Source organism: Dreissena polymorpha, chromosome 7 (genome assembly GCF_020536995.1).
Source record: "Dreissena polymorpha isolate Duluth1 chromosome 7, UMN_Dpol_1.0, whole genome shotgun sequence".
NCBI classification, from domain to species: Eukaryota; Metazoa; Mollusca; class Bivalvia; order Myida; family Dreissenidae; genus Dreissena; species Dreissena polymorpha.
In genome coordinates this window covers 37864477-37890286 of record NC_068361.1, presented here as the reverse complement: position 1 = coordinate 37890286, position 25810 = coordinate 37864477, and the positions used below count along the sequence as shown (strand labels likewise).

At 36.4% G+C, this 25810-nt stretch overlaps 1 protein-coding gene across 41 annotated transcripts in view; it reads left to right on the top strand.

Moving 5' to 3' along the window:
• LOC127837398 (proteoglycan 4-like) overlaps positions 1 to 25810 on the top strand; it is a 109256-nt gene that overhangs the window by 69748 nt on the left and 13698 nt on the right. For 11 of the 41 annotated variants that reach the window (XM_052364445.1, XM_052364428.1, XM_052364438.1 and 8 more), the window contains one exon: positions 24088 to 24252. The exons of 22 other annotated variants lie outside the window; for them this stretch is intronic. In XM_052364445.1, the coding sequence (XP_052220405.1) occupies positions 24088 to 24252 (165 nt within the window). Of the gene's footprint in view, positions 1 to 3090; positions 3217 to 4005; positions 5659 to 24087; positions 24253 to 25810 lie in introns of those variants that run through there. 8 more of the 41 variants (XM_052364416.1, XM_052364415.1, XM_052364419.1 and 5 more) reach the window with 3 other exon arrangements.

Sequence of the window (25810 nt, the reverse complement as noted above, 5' to 3'; positions counted from 1 at the left end):
CAATTAAATGAATTAGCTTGTATAGATATAAATCACCTTTTGTTTTTATTTTTACCCCCAAGAATGAGCAAGTCAATACTGAACTCCACTATAGACATGCTAAACCACATCAGCAGTAATGTAAACTGCTGTAAACAACCTAAACTGGCAGAGGAAGATTCTACTAATAAAACTGGCCAATCAGTGGCTGAGACTCAGTCACATGACCAGCATTCAACCAGTCAAAACAGGTTTTACTGCATGATTGTTGTGTGTAAAATACTGGCCAATTAGTGGCACAGAAACTGTCATATGACCAGCACTTGACCAATGAAAACAGGTTTTACTGCATGATTGTTCTGTGAAACAAACACATGTGACATTTAACTTGGCACTAGATGGATTAGCGCTTGATATTTTTGTTTTGCAGCACATAATCAAGTTTTTTAATTTTTAGCTCATCTATTTTTTGAAAAAAAATTATGAGCTATTGTCATCACCTTGGCGTCGGCGTCGGCGTCGGCGTCGGCGTTGGCGTTGGCGTCGGCGTCCGGTTAAGTTTTGCGTTTAGGTCCACTTTTCTCAGAAAGTATCAATGCTATTGCATTCAAACTTGGTACACTTACTTACTATCATGAGGGGACTGGGCAGGCAAAGTTAGATAACTCTGGCGTGCATTTTGACACAATTATGTGCCCTTTTTATACTTAAAAAATTGAAAATTTTGGTTAAGTTTTGCGTTTAGTTCCACTTTTCTCAGTGAGTATCAATGCTATTGCATTCAAACTTGGTACACTTACTTACTATCATGAGGGGACTGGGCAGGCAAAGTTAGATAACTCTGGCATGCATTTTGACAGAATTATGTGCCCTTTTTATACTTAGAAAATTGACAATTTTGGTTAAGTTTTGTGTTTAGGTCCATTTTATTCCTTAAGCATCAAAGCTATTGCTTTCATACTTGCAACACTTACTAACTATCATAAGGGGACTGTGCAGGCAAAGTAATGTAACTCTGACTGGCATTTTGACAGAATTATGTGCCCTTTTTATACATAGAAAATTGAAAATTTGATTAAGTTTTGTGTTTAGGTCCACTTTATTCCTACAGTATCAAAGCTATTGCTTTCATACTTGCAAGATTTATGAACTATCATAAGGGGACGGTGCAGGCAAAGTTATGTAGCTCTGACTGGCATTTGGACGGAATTATGGGCCCTTTATACTTAGAAAATTTAAAATTTGGTTAAGATTTATGTTTTGGTCCACTTTACCCCTAAAGTATCATAGATATTGCTTTCATACTTGGAACACTCACAAACTATCATAAGGGTACAGTAAAAGGACAAGTTGCATAACTCTGGTTGTCATTGTTATGGAATTATGGCCCTTTTTTGACTTAGTAACTTTTAATATATGGTTAAATTTTGTGTTTCGATCCACTCGAAGTATCAAGGCTATTGCTTTCAAACTTCAAATACTTACATGCTATCATGAGGTTACTGTACCTGGCAACTTGAATTTTACTTTAACCTTTGAATGACCTTGACTCTCAAGGTCAAATTATTAAATTTTGCTAAAATTGCCATAACTTCTTTATTTATGATTAGATTTGATTGATACTTTGATGAAACTACTCTTACCTGACATACCACAATAGACTTCACCCAAACCATCCCCCGTGCCCTCCCCCCCCTCCCCCTCCCCCCCCCTATTTTTTTTTTTTTTTTTTTTTTTTAAGATCATCTCACAAATGACCACCACACCCTCACACTATACCCCCCCCCACCCCCCCCCCCCCCCCCCCCCCCCCCCCCCCAATTTTTTTTTTTGATTTTTTTTTTTTTTTGTTTTTTTTTTTTTTAAGATCATCTCACAAATTATCACCACACCCTCACACTATACCCCCCCCCCCCCATTTTTTTTTTTTAAACGGTTATGTTTGAAATACCGTCCAACCATCGCACCCAAAACCCCCCCCCCCTGATTTTTTTTTTTTTTTTTTTTTTTCGCTTTTTTGGAAGATAATGTAATAAATGTCCACAACCCCACACTATACACCCTTCTTCACTCCACTCCTCCCTCCTTTGTGATTGAAAATGAGAGTCCCTTCACCTTTAAAAAGAAAATAGATGAGCGGTCTGCACCCGCAAGGCGGTGCTCTTGTTTTATTATATTATTATGTATATTTACTCTATATTATTGTATAATTTTCATGCATGGTTTTAATTACATTTTTGTGTGTTTGAAATAGTTGGTGTGACGAGCTTATTAAAGCTTGATTGGCTATCGTCGTCTCAGGTAGTACTTAAATGTACCCTGGGTACTCTTAAGTATGCTTAAATGTACCCCAGGTACGGTAAATATACTTAAACATACCTGGAAATTCTAACACTGAATTGGTTATTGTCTGCTCTTTTTTTTTCAAAAAGCTCTATGTGATCGAAACTCTTACTAAAAAAAGATGTTGAGGCAGGTTTTGTTTTATAAGAATTCTGTTACGTATTCCATAGCACGTTTTACGACATCGTATTAGACATAAAGCTTGGGTACATTGTAAATAGGCTGTGTATGTGTTGGTATATTTTAGTATACTTAAGAGTACCATGGGTATTATACACTGTAAGTAGTACCCGAGCCTACAATGACCAAGTAGTGGTAGGAGCCATGAATAATATCTATTGAATATTTCAATCTAATCTATATATGCTACAATGAAAACTTAAGTTCTGAGCAAAATCTTTGATCCTGAAGATTTTATATAAAATTTTCACTCTATGTCATTTGTATTATCTGTATGCGTATGTAGAAGACAAAGTTAATTTACATGATCAAATAACAACTATTTTACATGATCATTCTACCCACACTACCAGCAGGCAGGGAGGGGGTCTGTAAAATGATATGAATAACTTTGTCCTGTTCAGTCAAGTTCAGTCAAGTTTAGTCAAGTTCAGTCAAGTTCAGTCAAGGCTCCTAAGAGGTATAAAAGGAGAAAAGTAATCAATTCACCCCTGAGTTATGGCCATGTTAATGAATTTATGTATTTCTGATTTTCTCCGTAATTTTTTTTCGTGCATATCACTCGCAAGATGTTTTTTCTATTTTCAGACCAGGTCCAAAACAGCCAGTGGTCTCCCAGCAACCACAAAGGCCTGTCTACATTTCTGCAAACAGAACTAAGGCTAAAGGTCCAGACCCGTCACTGCATGTGGGGCCGAATAAAGGGCTTCTCTTGTTAGTATGCTAGAGTCTGTGATATCAGGGGTGTGATTTCTCCTCCTTTCAACTGATTTCCAGTCCCTTTGAATGTCAATCTTATATGACAGGGAGGTCTTGGGTTCGATCCCCACCATGAAAGCGTTCTTTAGATCTCTCTCAAAGACACCAAGTACTGGTTCTAGTCCCAGGAAATGGACTCAAGAGCATTTTAAATATTAATATAAATTTTACCATTTTACCTCATGACTAACTTTTTTAACCATAAGTTACCCATTTCAGAATTAATTGGAAATAACACAAGAACGACGGTTTTTGGCAAGTTCCATGATTACAAGATATTAAATGTAAACTTCAGGTTGCTCACAAGCTGCAATAGTTTTTAATATAATCATATACGGAACATTGCCCTTCCTTTCTGGTAGCCATGTTTTTCGATGACGTGCAGTGACATTTGTCTGGGACATTCATCACAACAATTTCCGCTATTCTGAGCAAGTTTCAAGAATTATGTCACTAGTTTACTACCCTATAATATTATTTTCAAAATTCTAGTACAGTAAGCTTAGATGCGCCAGCGTTCGGCCCACCTGTTGAAAATGCTTTTTGCAACTTTTTCGTGCTGTGATGGAAAACCCAGAAAATTGATTTTATAACCTCTGTTTCCAATGAATTTCCAAACAATGTCACACCACTGTTGAAAATGCTATTTGCAACTTTTTCTTGCTCTGGGTATATTCAGAAAATTGATTTCATAACCCCCGTTTAAATGCATTTTTATACAATAACCAATTTCCTTTTTTTTAGAACCGATTACACAAAGGCCAACGGGCCAAATCCGGAGCTGAGACAAGGGCCTGACCCGGGCAGAGTTCATGGGTCACAAGGGGCTGTGGGCCCAGACAGATCCCTGTCCTGTGGGCCCCAACACCACCTTGTACATGGCCCCAATACTGACCTTCGACAGGTTGCGTATGTGTAAACATGGCTGCAGTGAACATGAATTATATAGTCAGTGGTTTTGGAGAAATTACGTAACTCTTTACTGCCATAAATCTGAATTGTAAACTATCCTACGGGTTAAGAGAACTGCACTTTTCTTGAATTATATAACCATTTTTTGAGAATTCATTAATATTTCATTACGACATGTATTTGCACTGCCCAAATACTGACCTAGAACAGGTTGTGTATGTGGCTGCTGTGAACATCAAATGAGCCTCGCTCTGTGAAAATGGGGCTTAATGCATGGGGTAAAGTGTTGTCCCAGATAAGCCTGCGCAGTCCACACAGGCTAATCAGGGACAACACTTTACGCTTTTACTTGATTTTTTTTTTAAATAAGAGACTTCGTTTAAACAGAAAAATACCACAAAAGCATAGTTTTGTCCCAGTTTGCACAAGCTAATCTTAGACGACACTGCGCATATTCATGGAACCATGTATTCCCAGGGCAGGGGTCAAATTCATTCTCAGTATATATTTGGCAGAATTTTGTAACTCAGACTTGAATTAACCCTTACAGTGCGGGAACCGAGTTGTGAAGGCCTTTGCAAACAGTTTGGATCCAGATGAGACGCCACAGAACGTGGCGTCTCATCTGGATCCAAACTGTTTGCTATTCTGATAGTATTCTTTAAAAAAAAATCGAAGAAAATGCTAATTTAAGAAATTCAGCAGACGACATTTTAGCAGACAACAAATTTCCCAGCATGCAAAGGGTTAAAAATCCTTCCTATGGAGAGAATAGCAATTCTTATTGTTATTTCATAAAAAAATATATTTATAAGATAAATCGGGTTCAAGATTAAAAGAAATTTTTAAGAAAGTCAGTAATACAATGTCATTTGAATTTGTTTTAAAAATGTGACGGGGTGTTATAAATACTTGTGTATTTTTACTGTTTGGTTCTTTTTTTTAATTTCATATCTTGTCAAAGCATAAACTGAATGTTTTATATTTGAAATCATATATATTACCATAAAAGTGAAGAATTATTCCAAGATTTTTGCTCCCAAAGTGTTTATAATTGGCCATTAATAGTTTATATGTTTTTATAAGTGTTTATTGATGTTGTATTGTTCTTTGTACTACTTTAAGTACACTTTTTGTAACTAAACACTTCTATTTAATATGAATGTCCTTATCGTTGTTCATATACATGATATTTCTAAGCCGATTGCATGTTGTACATATATTTGTCCATTTGGAGGAAATTGTATAAAATTAATTGTTCAGATTTCTTGTATTAATACGTTAAAGAAGTTATTGAAATTGTAAGTGCATTCATTTTTTTCTGTTGACTACTTTGCAGACTTGGTAACTCTTGATGATTTGCGTTAAAGGGACCTTTTCACAAATTTTGGCATATATTAAGGTTTGTCAGCAAATGCTTTAAAGTGATAAATGTAATCATGTTAAATGAAGAGCTCCAGTAAAACATAATAAAATAAAAAAAAAGAATAAAGAAAATTAATCCTCAACTGAGGTTGAACCTCTGACTCTTGGAGTAAAAGTCTCGCACTTAAACCACTCAGCCATTTGTGCTCATATCATGTTAATGGAACGTTATACTTTATATAAGCAACTTGTAATGTACACAATATAACGATAACAACAGAACTCACCAAATTATTCAACCTTTTCGAGTTTGTAAGGATTATTTATTTTTCAGGTTTCTAAATCGTCAAAAGATGCCTATATTGGATATTTTAGAGCATGGTTAATGTTCAGTTTTACTGTTCCCTCACAAATATCATAACTTGAACGAAAATTTGCAAATCTGAAACTTTTTTCAATTTTGTCAATTTACCAAAACGTGAAAAGGTCCTTTAAAAGTAAAGCATGCATATAGAGCCTTTATACTAGTGAACTCTATTAATAGAATTTACAGGCTGCAATTGTGTCCTGAATTCAAACTTTTTGTTTGAAAACTTGTTTCATAAGATCAATGAAAACATGACGGTCAATATGTGGGCTGTTATCGTGTATATTTAACCTTGTTATAGGATTATTTAGAGCCGAAGGCATTTATCAAAATAGTATTTTATTATATCAATGCATACATGTGAAAGAAAGATTAATTTTTGTTACTATATAACATATAAAAACGACAAAGCACAATGTATAAGAGTGTCTATTAATGATCTTCATTAAATAAATAATATTTTTTGTACACACTTGTACAATCATTTTTACTATAGTGTTTCCATTTATGTTTATATCTATTTATACATTGCATGATCTGTTATTTTATACCATCGGTAACATTGTTGTAGACTTTTTATTGAATAAATCATTTGTGGAACAGTTTAGTTTTTCAATTCAAACTAAATATCATATTGTAATGTCAATGCAGTTTAATTCAAGTAAACTCTTGTTACTATTTTGGAAGGATTTTTCTCCCATTATTGAGCTTTATTCTGTACTTCCACCCGGTAAAAGATGGCTATGATGGCTCTCAGACCCTCACCTTATTTCATGTAACAGTAGGTACACCTTTTACCTCACTTGCTGGTTGCAAAAGCCATTTTCATGTTGCTTCTTATGACTGGTGATCTGGTTTTTGGATGCACAATAACCAGACTCAAACTTTGCAAAGATATTCTCAAACTAGACATTCTGAGCAAGTTTTATCAAGATTGAGCCATTAATGTTACCTCTTTAGTAGTTACAAGTATTTTCTATGCTTTTACCTGGGGACTTAGTTTGTTCACACACAACCAAGATTTGAACTCCACCTAGATATTGTCAAGATAAACATTCTGAGAAAGTTTCATCAAGATTCGATATAAAATTTGGCGTCTAGAGTGATAAACGTTGGCGACACACAACAGATATAGAATGACCACAACAACTCACCATGAGCATTTTATGCTCAAGGGAGATACATATGTAATTATTTGATTTCACGGAAATATGTATCTTTTTCACTAAGATATTAAGCGACAAAACAAGTGGACAGTTTCATTTTATATTCACAATTTTAATACACACTCATAATAACACATTAGAAAACAACAATTACTCCTGCTTACAATAATTATTCTGAGACAGGGCCAAATGTCATATGAAAGTAACAGCTCTACTTAAATGATTTTTGTGTGTAAAACATAAAATTGCAAGTAATTTGATTTATTCAAATTACAATAATTAATTCTCACTGACAGTCATATCAAAACATTAACTACAATGAACACATTCTTAAAATATAAGGACGAAACAATGAACAACAGAGCCAGTAAAGTTTTCAAGAAGTAACTAGTCTCACACATTGTGGTGTGTTATGAGAAAACTGGGCATAATTCATGTGCGTAAAGTGTCGTCCCAGATTAGCCTGTGCAGTCCACACAGGCTACTCAGGGACGACACTTTCCGCTTTAATGGTATATTTCATTTAAAGTAAGTCCCTTTTTACCGAAAATCCAATTTTGGCGGATAGTGTCGTCCCAGATTAGCCTGTGTGGACTGCACGGGCTAATCTGGGAGGACACTTTACGCACATGAATTATGCCCAGTTTTCTCAGAACACGACATCATTGTATTTGGATCTCCATCCATATTTGACTAGTTGTATACTGCACTTCCACATCACTGTTTCACACTTCATCCTCTTTTAAAAGCAAGCTCGGATTGAACCCGCCTTGGTGATGAACGCGTATACTAACCACTGTGCTAACCAGACAGTCACTGTAAAGTAGGGTAAATGTTTACACTGACCCTATATGCATGCATTATTACAATCGGTGCACTACACGAATATAAATGGATATAATGACTGACCACGCCTCATAATTGATGACAACGGCTCAAAACGACTGATTATCTCTAATAGCAACTGATCACGCCTTATAATGACTGAAAACGCCGCATAATGACTGATCATGCCTCATAATAAATGACAACGCCTCATAACGACTGACCACGTACTATAGCGACTGACAGCGCCTAATAATGACTGACAACGTGTTATAGCGACTGACAACGCCTAATACTGGTTGACAACGTGTTATAAAGACTGACAGCGCCCAATAATGACTGACACCATTTTATAGCGACTGACAATGTCTAATAATTATTTCGACACTCGACATGGTTATACTGAAAATATGAAAATTAATACACACATCAGTGTATTAATATTACAGACACTCACTTGTTGTTATCAATATTGCCTTGAGCTGAGCGAAAAGACTTTTCAAACACAAAAGTGCGAACGAACTTACACTATTATTTAAGGGCTAACTGTATCCGATAATTAATACCAAAATCTTGATCCGAGAAACTAAATGACTGGTGGACTGAGTGAGTGACTGTGTGATTGAGTGACTGACTGAGTGAGTGACTGACTGTAAGTGAGTGAGTGAGTGATTGAGTGAGTGACTAAATGAGTGATTAGTATGCATCTATTTAAAATGTATTATTTTCTGTTAAGGCATTATTCCCGCGAATATATCTATTCATACGACACACGAACACCATGTTAGTGTTCATGTGTCGTATGAATAGATATCGTTGCGGGGAATTAAAATGGAATTAAATATGCAAAACAATAATAAAAACGAGCATTTTGGTATCTACACACATCTATTTTACCATACCTGGCGCTGAAATTTCGGCAATTGCCACAAGGAACACTGATTTTTAATTGATTAAGTTTTTTTTACGAAATAGTGTACGAAATTTTCGTTGATTTTGAGTAGTAATGTTACTTTAAAAGGTTGCTGCATTCTTATCGAACGGCACCATTTAACATTAATAATTCTTTAACGGTTCAATACATCGGAAAAGTAGCACCGGAATCGGGTTCAGGTAGACAAAAGCACATCGATTGGACTATCTGATTGTTTTATTTCACTGGATTTTAAGGTATACTGGATTTTGAGCTTCTGTTAAAAGTGTGCTGCATTCTTATCGAATTTTACCATTTAAACTTAATAATTCTTTTTCGGACCAAGATATCGGAAATTTAACAACGGATTCGGATTCAGCGAGTCAAATTCATATAGATTTCACTATCTTATTGTTTGATTTCGATGGAGCGAACGAGAGAGCGAGCGAGCGTATTTCAATTGTGCACGTAAATGGGACGGTCTATGAAAAGGGTGCTTAATGCAAAATATGTTTTGATTATAACTTTTTTATTTTTTTTCATTTTTCTTCAAACTTTTAAACAACACTATAAACTGTTTATGTTTTATTAAAAAACAAAAAAAATATTATTTTTTTTGTATTATATGATACATATGTATTTTTTGATTTAAAAAAATGGATAACGTTTGAACGGCTTTAGATATTTTAAAAATTCCAACGAATTCGTGATCAGCGTGGTCATAGGCATATAGATTTAAACATCTGTTTGTTTAATTTTAAAGTATTTTTTCTACTTTCAAACAAGGTTATGGTTCAAATGTTACGGACATAACATTCCGCATATATCGCTTCAATATCATGTTCTTAATTCTATCAAACAGTTTTGCATTATACAAAAACGTAAACACTATAGTAAAGAAACTAAATTACTCGCGTTATGCCAAAAATGAGTCTGGGATTGAACCCGGATCGCCTTGGTGAGAAGCGTGTATACCAACCACTGCGCTGAAAGGACATGCACATGCGTAGCCCTTTTTTCCCATAGCGAGGCTCATTTTGTCTTTCAAATGAATTGTGCTGATGCAGTACTTACTGGTAAGCATTTCGTGACAGCTGAGATATAGATATAATAGGGTCGCATGAAAGGAAAACATGGCTTAATGCATGAACGGTTTGCACAGGATAATCTGGGACGACGCTTTACGCACATGCATAAAGTCCGGTTTTCCCCATTATGCGACTCATATCTAATGCAGGTGTTTCGAGTTTTAAATAACTCGGAAAGCGAAATAGGTTTGCCGTTTGGTTTCCATGGGTGAATCTTGGCCCGATGTTCTACAACGCGGTCGTTAGTTACGAATCTCTGACGACATTATCAGTGTGTTCTTTAAAACAGCAACCGGCATTGATTGCTATTAACATCGTTGATTATACACTGATTGATACACTGGACAAAATGCTCATTACACTCTGGGAAAATGAGAAAACCCACGTCGGGTCCAGCGGCATAACGGTGACCAGCCAGGCAGCCTCAAACTGTATGCGATTTGGGGCTGCCTGACTGGTCAAGATTATATCGAATGGCATTTTTACGCAGTTATTATTTAGTTTACACTGCATTCAATAACCAAAGGGTCCAAAGATGGACGTTTATGGCATTTGTCTAGCCTTTTCTTTACATCAGCGTGTGCAAGGCTAGTATCAGTTTTAAAGATCAACCGATCTTATTCCGAAAGATGCAATCAAAAACGTATGCCACGCAGCTTCTAAGAAAATCCCATTCGCCCAAATACAAGCGAACTCGGAGATTCAGCAGTGAGATTTCGACCTGTACTAAAATGCACCACAAACTCTCGTCTGTCAACGTCGCTGCCAATGAAATACATGTTGCAGACACACTTAGGAAACAGTTGATAACCACTAAAGGAATGGGCGCGATCGCGAAATGGCTTTTCATCCAGAAGAGAAAGAGAACTCTTTACAAATAGGCACTACTTTCGACAATCACCACGGGAAGCAAATATGTTAGTGTGTTTTCACCATAAATCAGCCAATCGTGATGCAGCGACTATTTCCGCAATCCCCGGCAAAATGTGAAAAGTACCATAACTATTTCCGGATTCCCCCGCAAAATGTGAAAATTACCATAACTGACCACACAGTAGCGCATGCCCAGACAATCGTTATACGCTGCATGCAAATGGTGCAACTAGATTTCCCCGCATTTTAATGCATATTGCATTTAACATACATTTATGCATTTTATGCGAATTATGTCTCCTTTCAATTACCAATAATTGAACAGACAACACTAACTCATGTTGGAACTACTTTCCACATCCACTTCTACTTTCCTTTTGCTTTTACGAGCCTGATGCTTTCAGTTTCACTTTACTGGCGCAATCCGCAACTACATGACTTTGCTCACATACGCACGCAAATTAACAAAGCAACATATCACATACATAGAATAAATACAGAAATAACAACGTACTAAATCACTTGGCTTATATCTTTGCTCTTCTCAAAAATCAGTGCCATCAAATGCCCCTCATACGCGCTATTCGCTATGTCGACAACAGCCCTTTCAACATAGTAGTACAACAACAACAACAAGCGCGCGCCAAATATGGCCGACTGAGGAAAGACACAATGAATTTCTCGCAAGTTAGCAGTCAGAATAGCTTTGTATCAATGTATAATGCACACCAACTTGTTAAATGACCATTTACCAGGTGAATACAACTGCACGGAGTATTTGGTACGTAGACACAAACATGTGAAACTTTCAAAAAGTCGAGCCCACGATGTTCCAACGACTTTTTTTCAAAAATTCAAAACTTAACGAAAGCCCAGTCAATTCTCTCATCCGATCGAGTGAGGGATGTGTAAGATTCTCTAATCCGCACTATCAAAGGCAAACCAGATCAATGGATTCAATCATTCCAGATCCGGGCCTGTGTCAAGCATGAATTTAGCAATCCGTATCTGCATCTGGCAAACCTTTGTATAGTTTTCACCCCTTAGCCGATAGGCACCAGCACAAACTCTTCGTTTGAGAAGGAGTGCTGTATCAGAAGAAGAAAGGGTTTCCCGGACTCGCATACAGTGTGAAAGAGTAATTTCATGGTTGCAGTTTCAGTTTATTTGCACAATCAGCAAATACATGCTGTAGGTCACACATACTAAGCAAACATAAAAAGACGATCATAGTGTTCGAAAAAATCATTAGCACAAACTCCCCTCGTAGTCGTACCCGCTAAACTGACAGATTGCATTATGGATAAACACGGGGAATCCCAGAGGACTTTGATATTTGATAATCAAGGCTTTTTCTGGCCATTTTGGAAAAAAGCGATTTCGGTATTGGGAATTTTTGTGTGTGAACAGTCCCCTGATCTGGAAAAAAATAATTTTATTTAAACCTTGAAAAGTCAAATTATTAAACAAAATCTTGTAAATTATTGTTAATTCTTTGGCAGATGTTATTGAACTAGAATTGAGATATAGTTTCATAAGTTACATATTTTAAGAAAATATTTCAATCTGGATTTTTTTTAATTGGATTGTTTTTTAAGCATTCTGCTTTGGGAATAAGTCTGTAGATATGGATGAACAAGGCCCATAATCAGTGTGGCCACCTTGCGTAGGCTTTTGCATCTCCCTACATAAGTTGTTTCCCTAATCTTCACCCAACAGTCCTTGAATCAGGGTGCAGGGCTACGGCCCACAGGTGGTGCTACGGCAGGACAGAAAGTGCCAATGTCCATGAAGTCTCGACAGGTCAGTGATTTTTTTATTCACGTACTTTTGTTTTATTCAACTCACTGTAAGAGAATTCGTGACCAAAAATGAGTCGCGTTCTGAGAAAACTGGGTTTAATGCATACATGTGCGTAAAGTGTCGTCCAAGATTAGCCTGTGCAGTCTGCACAGGCTAATCAGGGATGACACTTTCCGCCTTAACTGGATTTTTGTGTAGAAGAGACTTCCTTTAGACAGCAAATACCATAAAAGCGGAAAGTGTCGTCCCTGATTAGCCTGTGGGACGACACTTAACGCACATGAAATATGCCCAGATTTCTCAGAACATGACTCAAATGTTGTTTATCAACTTAGTTTAGTATTGTTTTCTGGTATGGTCAGGATTTTTGCAAGAATCATAGGGACATTACACATAGACAGTGCCTTCCCCAGGAATTTTTTCTGGCGCCCCGGGGCCGAGCGGGGGGGGGGGGGGGGGTTTGATGTTGACGTTGATTTTTTTTTAATTTAACGTGTCAATTCACGTTCTGTGGCGCGTTATAACTCAAAGAAAAACAGCGTCAAAAGACGTCATTTGAAAGCGCTGTGACTCTTCAAAAAAATTCCCCAGTCATTTAAAAATATATTTTTTTTATATTGTTTTTAAGTGACAATATAGATTTGATGAAATATTGCCTCTGAATATGCGTCAATCCCCTGACCTGTTGTGCACTTGTTAAAACGCTCAATACACGCCATTTGTATGCAATAGACGCGACGTTGTACATGCTGCATAATTTTTGCGCTCTCTTTAATAGAGAAAAAGATTCGACCCAAAATAAATTTGCACTGCTAATTTGAAGCAAAAATATTTAACGTTGCGGTTACATTTACATTCGGAAGTGTCTTTCGGATTAAAAACGCGTTAACATCGACTTACGGGAATGGGTTTCGGATTACAAATTTAATTATTCCCATTTGAGATTTCAACAAATATTAACCATTGCGTTATAAATTCAACGATAATTTGTTTAAACACTTAACAAGTCGAATAAATGTTTTGACGGAATTATGCATGAAATTCACGTTGTCCACGAGGATCACGGCCAGTTGCCATCATCAGTCTTCTAACTATCGATTATCGGACGAAACATTTACAAGTGTGCGTAATTAATTCAACGAAAATTTGTTAAAGTGCATAACGTGTCGAATAAATGTCAGAAAAACGAGGTGAATCAGTTCTATAAATTGACATGTTGAAATATACGTGTACTGGAATTAAATAAATTGTTATCACATAATTGTAACCGGGAGTCATTTGCACAACTTACTCACTATAATAATTAATTGTTTACCACTTGCAATTAATTTCTCGTATTAATTATGAGTCATAGGTAACACTTGTTTACAGTAAAAAGGTGTGATGATGATGCCAGAAACTGTCTTTAATGTTCTGTACTGTACTAATTACCGGTTTTATATTACTCAAATGGTACAACTTCTTGCTAATCAAGCTGCGATAAACTCTTACCGGTACTTCATGCCCGACGTCAATCAAAAATAATGGTCAATAGTAAACCCCGCCCTCATAAGCATTCGCTTAACCGATTGGACAATGAACTTCACAGTTTGACGACTGGAAAGTTACCAGGTACATCCTTTTCAGCATTTAAATGACCGTGTAATGTGGCTAGAATAATCGATACGTGAGTCATGCTATTCTCTTATCAGTAGATTATCCATTACCCCATGTGGTGTTTATGGCGATTACTTGTGAAAGTAGGTACCGAGTGCTCTTTTAAAACAGGGAATATTGAAACACTGATATGGAAACCTTGATTTTTTTGGACAATCTCCACTTTCTTTTACTGAAGAATACACTGATCGGAAAATTTCAAGCGCCCCGGGGACTCTGATTTCGAAATTCAAGCGCCCTGGCAAGGGGCGCTTAAATGGCCTGGGGAAGACCCTGATAGAATCAGATTGGATGACGTCAAATACTAGTGCAAGCTCTCATTTGTTTTATCTTTAAATACTTTTTGAACGTTAAGTGACATGTTTGCATGTGCAATTGAATCCTCTATATACGCAGATATCAGTGATTCCCCCCCACCAAATTACAGCCAGACGTACAGGTACTCGTAATGTTTTATTTTTCCCAATTTCATGTGCGTTTATAGTTGTCCCAGATCGGCCTGTGCAGTCCACACAGGCTTATCAGGGATGACACTTTCCACCTTAACTAGACTCGTTTAGAAGCAACTCTCATTAAACCAAAAAAAACAACACAAAGAAGCGTAACGTGTCGTCCCTGATTAACCTGTGCAGACTGCACAATCTTATCTGGGACAACACTTGACACACATGCATTAAACCCAGTATTCAAAGAGCAACGCTCATAGCAAAAAAATCCCTGCAGGTTGGGGCGGCCATCATGTTAACAATTGACTTTCATTAGACGAAAAAAAAAATGTAAAAAAAATTTAGGAAATTTTTATCGACAAAAACTACCAGATTGGATTTTTTTTTATCGACAAATATTGACACAACAGGCCTTTTCCTGACCATTTTGAATACAAATCTTGTAGGTTGTTAAAAAAATAAAATTGAGACATAGAGTCTAATAATCATAAGTCGTAAGACACTTCTTGAAAATTATTTTGGTTTGGGATAGGGTCCCTTTGCTTTGGGATTGGGTCCTCTTTACGACCTTTTTTACACTTTACGCACTGGTATTAAACCCCTTTTTCTCAGAGTAAGGCTTTTAGGAAAACAAATCCCTTCAGATTGGAGCTACCACCACCATTGAGAGCTCTGACAGTTCGTCGAGTGAGGAGGAGGAAGAGAACTTTGACAACCTTTTCGCTTCCTCTGTATGTAAACTAGTATTATCTTATTTTCTTGACATTATGACTGTACATGTATCTTTACACTTCAGTTGATAATAGCATGAACTTTTTTGGGTGAGCTTTTTTATGTTTATTAATGTTATTTTGTATGCATGTCACTTGCCTTTGATAAAAACTCTGCAAGAAAGGGAATTATTATTATAAAAAATATTATAACAAATATTTATAAAATTATTGCAGTTAGTAAGTCAATCGGTTTACTTTGTTATTAATATTTTCCTAATACTGCTTTGTTACTAAAAAGCTAAATTCAATTAATATCAAAAACACTTTTATAAAACAAACGGAAATATGTACAAATAAGCCTCTAACTTATTTTGTTGTTGTTGTAATGCACTCATCTTTTGTTGAAAAAAATGTTTACATTTAGAGGGGAATTTTAACCCTTTAAGCGCTGGAACTGAATTTTGAAGGCCTTTGCAAACAGTTTGGATCCAGATGAGACGCCACAAAACGTGGCGTCTCATCAGGATCCAAACTGTTTGCTATTCTGATAGTATTCTTTGAAAAAAATCTTTAAAAATGCTGATTTTAGAAATTCAGCAGACAACATTTTAGCAGACTACAAATTTCCCAGCATGCAAAGGGTTAAGACAATTATATGGGAAATATATATACCTTTTGAGCTTAGGTATGGATCGGAGTTTCGATCCCAAATTGGCCTAAAAAAATCACAATCTTGTTATATAAAACACATTTGTAAGAATACAAATTTATTGTGGCGAGAAATCTGTTATATGGAAGAGACACATTTTTTTGATTGTCAAACCAACAATTTGGACTGGATTGAATGGTCCTTGAGAAAACTGTCAGGTAAGTTTTGTACAAATTTACCTACCAAAAATCTCTTGAAGTACAATAATTTTACATATAAGAATAAGAGTCTTTGTTTTTAAATAATAATAAACTTTATTTTAATTCTTATGTTTATAAAAAAGCATGCTTGTTCATTTATAATATATTTCTTAGACTTTTTTTGCATGATTACAAAAAGCATGTATGTTTGTGTAAAATACCATACATTAATTTTATTCGACCTTTCTCTTTGGACATACTTCTATTGTCAGTAATGAGCATGAAGAGTCAGTGAAAACAATTGAGTCGCGTTCTGAGAAAACTGGGCATAATGCATATGCGTAAAGTGTCGTCCCAGATTAGCCTGTGCAGTCCGCACAGGCTAATCAGGGACGACACTTTCCGCTTTTTATGACATTTTTCGTTAAATGAAGTATCTTCTTAGCAAAAATCCAATTTTGGCGGATAGTGTCGTCCCTGATTAGCGTGTGCGGACTGCACAGGCTTATCTGGGATGACACTTTACGCACATGAATTATGCCCAGTTTTCTCTGAACACGACTCAATTTGTATGACCAGTGTTTAACTAATGCCTGTTATTTTCTGTCTTTGTTTAGACTGATAAGACATCTGAAGGAAGTGAATTTCAGAAGAAAGTAAAGGAAATACTGACTGAATTTCCAACAGCACCAGAAAGTGCAGTAGCTGAGTTGCTGAGGAGGTTGGTATCTTAAATTTTTACTGCGCAAGGCATGTTTGTGGTTCTTACTGTAATACCGTAAAAACCCAGTCATAAGTCTGCCCACTCATAAGTCGGGGGGTAAAAAAAGAAAATCGGAGATTTTGAATATGTCCAAGTCATAAGTGGAGTCAGAAATTGTCCATCCACCACTTTCATAAACAGATGACATTTTAAATGTACAGGAAGTTTTTATTCTATACATAGACCATGACGTCGTTATAGCCCTGTGCGATGTAGACATAGCGGACACGTGTATTATGTTCTTTGTGTAATATAATCAATACAATATATATTAAGAAAATCGAAAATAATAGATAAAAATATAGACAAGCAAATCATTATGACATAAAAACAAAATCAACAACATAGGAAACCAAGACGTATATACATGTACATCTTAATTTACACAACAACAACATACAAAACACAAAACTTGCGTTCAGCAGCACTATTATTATTTGATTGCTCTGCAATTCTATCACGCATATTTTAAACGCATTGTCATGCGCATGGCGTTTGCGTTTTCCAGGCATTTTCACAAATCAAATGTCTTAGTCAAATTAATTAATTATTATTATAATGTTTGCACTAAATTGTCCACGCTAGTAATAATCCACAAACTTATAATCCGATGACACACTGTGATCACTGTAATCAAATCTTTGCACTTTTAATCTGACTATCAAAACAAATGATTACTTCCTCTGTAAAACACGTTTTTATTACAATGATTGACATAACCAATAGACCGCTAACTCCACCTTTGTTCTACATAACAGTTACAAAGGCTGAGCTATGCACGTGCTCAAACATAATTGGACGTTTACAAGTGAATATCAAAGTCGCAATTGGTTAAACATTTCACTTCACAAGTTAAAGGAATCTTATTGTATCGGCGAGACGGGTGATGCTTTATGGCTTCTTTACAGGAAGCGGCTTTCCTTTGATGATGTCAATTCACACAGGTTGCCAAGTATCGCTCGACTTTAAAAATGACCTGATCTTTTGTTTACGCGTTCAGTTATAAAAAACACTTGCTGACATGAAAACTTTGGATTAAATTATGAAATTATAACAATGGAAATGTTGCAAACTGTGGTTATATTTATTGGTAAGTATCAGTTAAAAGATGACATTTCATGTGTCGTAAATCAACAAGTTTCTTTTTATACAACAACAACAACAATTGCCGCAGGATCAATCTTCGTCGACTTTCATTATTTTTTTCATGGTCGACCTTATAAGTCGATACCGTAATTTTAATCAAATTTTGTAGGTAAAAAATCTTGACTTATGACTGCGTTTTTACGGTAAGAATTTTCACTTGTGTCAACTGTTAATCCCTCACCACTAAGATACGTATTTTGAGGTGTTTGTAGTTCCTTAGAAAGTTACATTTTAATGAAGACCTTTCCTACTAGATTAAATTTTTAAATGTTTCATTTCCAAGCCTTAGATACTGATGAGCAGCAAACAGCATAATACCTGAACAGACTGCGAGTTATTGGCAGGCTGTTCTGGTTTTATGCTGTTTGCACCTAGCAATTTTCAGTCTGCCTCTGAGAAGGAAAGGGTTAAAAATGAAAGATTTCAATGAGAATACTCACTTACAAGAGTAAATGTTCATATAGACAGAAATCCAAGTTAACCATATGGAAATTTTAAGTAAAACCTTTCTTGTAACCCCTATAATTTTCAAAAAAGCTTAGAAGAAGGAGGAGATGAATTTCTTCACACTTCATCATTCACTCAGACCTTTGAATTAAACTGAATTTAAGGTAACTTATTTTTGCTTGCACTTCTTGCATTTCATAAACAGGACATATTTTGGTATTTCAGCAATAACAACATAACAGCGAGAGTCAAGAACAAATTGTTTGATAAAGGATACAAGCGGGTGACAAAAGCGGACAATGTGCTTCCTGACAAGAAGGCTCCGGTACAAACTGTCTGGATGGTTGTAGTAGATTGTGATGATTGTTATACTTATACACCCATACCTGCTTAACCCATTTATGCCTAGTGGACTCTCCCATATTTCTAAATTGGATCAATTTATTTTCAAGATAAGGGATGTCTAGTATATTTATTTCTATATTTAGAATACTTCTTACAGAAATTCCTTTAAGCAAACAGCGCTGACCCTGATGCAGCATCTCATCTGGGTCTACGCTGTTTGCCAAGGCCTTTTTTTTAGACGCTAGGCATAAATGGGTTAACCCTTTCCCACTCAGAAGCATGTCTATTATAATCAAAATAAGAAGAACAAAATAATAAAAAAAGGTTATAGTTAGTTAGATGTAATTAAAACAAACTTGAGATAGAATTATCATTATAAGCACATTTCTTTCTAAAAAAAATAGTTGGGACTTTGTTTTTGAAAATTGGGATTTTTTTTAATTGGGAAATTTTTAGTTCCATTGGTCATTCTTGTTTTTCAAGGGACCAACAAATTGTAGTCATGAGAAGTCAGTAGTATTTGAGAAGGTGTATGCACATTTGTTGTATGTTGCATGCACATTTGGCATGTTTATGTATAAGTGTGAATGCTTTAAATGAGATAATGTTTAACATCAGTTAAACTTGAAATCTCTCGAAAAAAAAAATTGTTGCAAGAGTACTCTTGTGAAATAATTTGTTGCCTTGTTAACACAGTGGTTGGTACCCGCGCTACTCACCGAGGGATTCTGGTTCAGACTGTATTTTCTCCTTGTTCTTTCTACAAAAAGGCAATCAACAGAAGATTTATCTATTATATATTTAAATTAACTGATACAAACAATTCATGGTAGCATTTGGAACTTTCATGTTTTATTATATATTTGCATGAGGTAATGATTTAATATTTACGTATTTTAACATACATAATGGTAGAAACATGCATTGGAATGTATAATATTCTGTTCAATGTTTGCATGTATGCCAGCATTCATTTCAAATATTTTTGTTATTTTGTGTCATTTGTTCCTGTATGACTTTACAAAATAATATGAATAAACTTTCTATGGAAAAATACATATATGGGGCTGAGCATGAAAATGTTGTTTTGTTAAACAAATTTGGTATTCACCAAACCATTCTTAGATTTAAGAATAAAGGATAGACTCAGAACAAAGAAAACATACAGCAATTCTTTTCCTTCTGTATAAAGTACCAGAAACGGCACGTTCCCATTTGGGGAAAAAAACTACCAAGATTGGTGCCATTTAAAAACCATATTGAAAGTGTTCAATTACTTTGGAAATGTGAAAATGTTAAAAAATTTTGTTGCAAATCTGCTACTTTACTTGTGCTTATAAACATTCTGCTTTTCTTATGCCTTTGTTTCTATATTACCAAATGAACCACATCATGCGAAAATGGATCTTATGCTATATGGTCGATTGAAATCCTGACCAGACTGCGCAAATGTCCGCTGTACAGTTCTGCAAGGTCTACTGGTCTTATTAGTGAACGGAGTAGCTCTTGTCCAAACTTGGCGCATGCGCAGTCTGGTTTGGATCTACACTGGCCGCAATTGACATAAGGCCCATTTTACCATGACAGGACTCATAAAAATTATGTCATGCATGTTTTTGTTATGCATTGTAAGTGAACTGTATGATCTTTCATTTTGTATATGTGACAATAAAGTTATTTTGCTTCTTCTTTTGTTGATGCTGGTTGTACAATACTATTATAGAGTTCAATTTCATGGAATTCACAGTATGTTGAGTGCATCCTGAGTTAAGTTCGCTAATCATATAAGCTGCGTTCTGAAAAAACTGGGCATAATGCATGTGCGTAAAGTGTCGTCCCAGATAAGCCTGTGCAATCCCCACAGGCTAATCTGGGATGATACTTTCCGCTTAAACTGGAATTTCGTGTAGAAGAGACTTACTTCAAACAAAAAAATATCATAAAAGCGGAAAAGTGTTGTCCCTGTTTAGCCTGTGCAGACTGCACCGGTTAATCTGGGATGACACTTTACGCACATGCATTAAGCCCCGTTTTCTCAGAACACGGCTTATATTATGTGCGTTTATTAAATAAACTGCATTAAAACTATAACAGTTATACAGGAAATAAATGCCATTTTTGGATACTCCACTCTGCAGACAATTTCTTAAAATAATTTTGATTCATGTAAAAATCACTGATGCCAAGGTTTGGGACAATTTTCCCACTGATTTATGTATGTTTGTTTGAAAAACTTACAAATCTTCGAAGAGCTAGAGCCAACATTATTTTATCAAAGTTAAATGTAATATAGATATGTACTTTAGGTGACCCCCCTTATATATATTTATTTTGACCACTTGAAAAACATGGCTGCCAGGAAGTAGGGCAGTTTTCCTTTTTTCATCATGTGTTTAGAAATTTAAGAATTGTAAAATAGCTTTGATTCTTGCTGCATCATCTCCTTGAATGTGTCACAGTTTGAAAAAAAAATTGCACATGATAAAAAGGGATTGTCTATTTTTTTATGTCCTCCAGAAACTGGGGGACATATTGTTTTTACTCTGTCTGTTTGTTGGTTTGTTTGCGTTAAACTTTAACATTTGCGATAACTTTTGCAATATTCAAGCAACTTCATATTTGCCATAACTTATGCAATATTGAAGATAGCAACTTCATATTTGGCATAATTGTGTACCTCATGGAGTTGCACATTTTGAGTGGTGAAAGGTCAAGGTAATCCTTCAAGGTCAAATATATGAGCGGATATAGTGTTTCACAAACACATCTTGTTTCTATTTTGAAATTCAGTTTATATGAGTTAGATGCAGTGGTTTGGGTTAATAATAATACTTCATCAAGGATGGTACATGTATATCATGTAAGTGTTTTCTGTATGAATTGTTTAAAGCAACACAAATAGTGAAAAACAATTTTCTTTATGGATCTAAATGAATCCCAATGTGTTTGTATGTGTTGCACATGTATTACTTGTATGGAGGTATTGATTAAATATTACTTGGCCATTATTTCACATTATAAAGGAATCAGGCATACCGTTTCAAAAAATGAATTTTTACGGTCAAAAGGGATTGTGGGGGAAATCTGTAAAATCATTAGAACAAATGATATTTTATCATAATACATAATTATAAACATTACAAATAATTGTTTTCTTTGTTATACATCTTTTTTATTGATGTATTTATAATTTCTGAAACTAGTATTCCAGAATCTGACTTTTGTTTGAATCTTAACACTTCCATTTGGGTTAATAACTTACGGTCACTGACCAAGGGCAGTGTTGTTGTTTTTTACACCATTTTAGGTATGGGGCCTGGTCCAATTTGTTTGGATCAAAATCGGGTCATTTTGATTAAAATTGGGAAATGAATGATGTTTGTTTTTTGACTTAAAAATACTTTAAAATTGAGATAAGAAGTGTTTTCAATATTAAAATTACTAAGGTTTAACTTGTATAACTGTGTAAGGGGGTAGGGCATTCTTCTCCCCTGAGGTGGCCCTTAAATCACTCCGCTGTTTTTAAGATTGAAAATCAAGCCAATGTTTGGCCTAAAATTTTACCCCCAAAAGCCTGCTGAAGGTTCGTACAATTGACAAAGCTCTGGTTTTGTTTCCAGCAGGAGGAAAAAGTGGACCTTATGAAGCTTCATCAGCTCAGGCAATCGTTCCCATCAGCACCGGAGGATGTGATACAGCAACTCCTCAAATCGTACGGCGCAAGTTTGGTTTTAAACCTAGTATTTGAGTCCCATTCTGAGAAAACTGGGCTTAATGCATGCGCGTAAAGTGTCGTCCCAGATTAGCCTGTGCAGTCTGCACAGGCTAATCAGGGACGACACTTTCCGCTTTTATGGTATTTTTAGTTTCAAGAAAGTCCCTCCTTACCGAAAATCAAGTTAAGGCGGAAAGTGTGGTCCCTGATTAGCCTGTGCAGACTGCACAGGCTAATCTGGGACGACACTTTACGCACATGCATTAAGCCCAGTTTTCTCAGAACAAGGCTCACTTATTTTAGCTCCATTGAATCAAATGCCAAATGCTTATTGAGATGCTCAAAGTCTATTTCCTCAGTATTTTGCGATGTTAACTTTGTCCTGCATGTACTGATTTCCTAACAGTCAGAAATAAGCGTGATTAGATGGGATGTTAAACTACCCTATGACCTTAAGGTCAAGGTCATAGATCTTTAATGAGCTTTTTCTGTTTCAAACAAGTTTAGTCACAATGGTTATGCGACAACTGCAAAAGCCTAGTCCCTGGGCCCAAGGTCATAGTTAAAGGTCAAATGTCTATTATAATCATTCCATTCCTAACACTTTTTCCATATCAAACAAATTTGCTTAAATGACAATCATCATGCACAACGGCAAGAACCAATTTTCTAGGCCCATGGTCACATTTAAAGGTCGAATGTGAATGTCACAAATAAGATATTAACTGGAAACATTTTACATTGAGAGATACTGTGTCAAGCATGGACGCATTACACAAAAACTTGCATTGTTTGACATAGTGTCTTGCACAAAACCCACTCCAAAACGTTGAAGGTTAAGGTCGCGGATCCAAGTCAAAGGGTTAAAACTTAAAAATCCAAGTTATGATCCAGACTAACTACCAGTGTTACAAGTATATATAGGTGGAGAAGCGCACCCAATAACCAGGTTGGTTTTCTCTGTATGATATTGCCTCACTTGTTCTAATAATTATGGACTTCATTTCCAATCGCTTTCGTTGTAGTTATTGTTATTTCTGACTAAAAATAATTGACATAATATTTTAAAGGTACCATAATAAAATGGACCCATTTGTGGTCCTGTGATAACACTTGAGTATTTTATAAGTCAAGATAACATTATTGTGATTCTTATTTTTGCACCTTTAACTTTTCCCACTGAGAAGAAAAGAAAAAGATGGCTTTATGCAACCAGCATAAAACCAGCATAAAACCACAACAGCCTTCTCTCAGGGTGTTCAGGTTTCATGCTGTTTGCTGCTCATAAGTGTCTTAGGGTTGGAGATGAAGCTTTAAAAACTTGAATCTATTAAGAAGTGTTCAATTTGATTGAATTTTCTAAGGGACCCCAAACTAGTCAAAATTACAATCTGAGTGGAAAAGTTTAACAGCATGATGGGGGTTATTTTCCAGGCACCATAACAACACTGTGAGGGTTTCTAACGCCCTACACGAGATGGGATACAAGCGGGCGGAGGCCGTCAGTCATCCGGAACCCAGGCGGGTAGATATCCTGGAACGTGTCCGTGCAATGTATCCTGACACTGACAAGGAAGTGATTGATTCTGTCTTTAAATCGTAAGTTGGACAAATGTTCTTTCCAAGTTTCATTAACCCTGTACCACTTAGATTCGTATTGAGTTCCCACTGAGCTGAGCACTGAGAATGGAGGTCAATGAGACTTGAGTTCCCACTGAGCTGAGCACTGAGAATGTAAGTCAACGAGACTTGAGTTTCCACTGAGCTGAGCACTGCGAATGTAAGTCAATAAGACTTGAGTTACCACTGAGCTGAGCACTGAGAATGTAGGTCAATGAGACTTGAGTTGCCACTGAGCTGAGCACTGAGAATGTAGGTCAATGAGACTTGAGTTGCCACTGAGCTGAGCACTGCGAATGTAAGTCAATAAGACTTGAGTTGCCACTGAGCTGAGCACTGAGAATGTAGGTCAATGAGACTTGAGTTCCCACTGAGCTGAGCACTGAGAATGTAGGTCAATAAGACTTCAGTTCCCACTGAGCTGAGCACTGAGAATGTAGGTCAATGAGACTTGAGTTCCCACTGAGCTGAGCACTGAGAATGTAGGTCAATGAGACTTGAGTTCCCACTGAGCTGAGCACTGAGAATGTAGGTCAATGAGACTTGAGTTGCCACTGAGCTGAGCACTAAGAATGTATGTCAATAAGACTTGAGTTGCCACTGAGCTGAGCACTGCGAATGTAAGTCAATAAGACTTGAGTTGCCACTGAGCTGAGCACTGCGAATGTAAGTCAATAAGACTTGAGTTGCCACTGAGCTGAGCACTGAGAATGTAGGTCAATAAGACTTGAGTTTCCACTGAGCTGAGCACTGAGAATGTAGGTCAATAAGACTTGAGTTCCCACTGAGCTGAGCACTGCGAATGTAGGTCAATGAGACTTGAGTTCCCACTGAGCTGAGCACTAAGAATGTAGGTCAATGAGACTTGAGTTGCCACTGAGCTGAGCACTGAGAATGTAAGTCAATGAGACTTGAGTTGCCATTGAGCTGAGCACTGCGAATGTAAGTCAATAAGACTTGAGTTGCCATTGAGCTGAGCACTGCGAATGTAAGTCAATAAGACTTGAGTTGCCATTGAGCTGAGCACTAAGAATGTAGGTCAATAAGACTTAAGTTTCCACTGAGCTGAGCACTGAGAATGTAGGTCAATGAGACTTGAGTTGCCACTGAGCTGAGCACTGCGAATGTTAGTCAATAAGACTTGAGTTGCCATTGAGCTGAGCACTGCGAATGTAAGTCAATAAGACTTGAGTTGCCACTGAGCTGAGCACTGAGAATGTAGGTCAATAAGACTTGAGTTGCCACTGAGCTGAGCACTGCGAATGTAAGTCAATAAGACTTGAGTTGCCATTGAGCTGAGCACTAAGAATGTAGGTCAATAAGACTTAAGTTTCCACTGAGCTGAGCACTGAAAATGTAGGTCAATGAGGCTTGAGTTGCCACTGAGCTGAGCACTGAGAATGTAGGTCAATGAGACTTGAGTTGCCACTGAGCTGAGCACTGCGAATGTAAGTCAATAAGACTTGAGTTGCCACTGAGCTTATCACTGAGAATGTAGGTCAATAAGACTTGAGTTGCCACTGAGCTGAGCACTGAG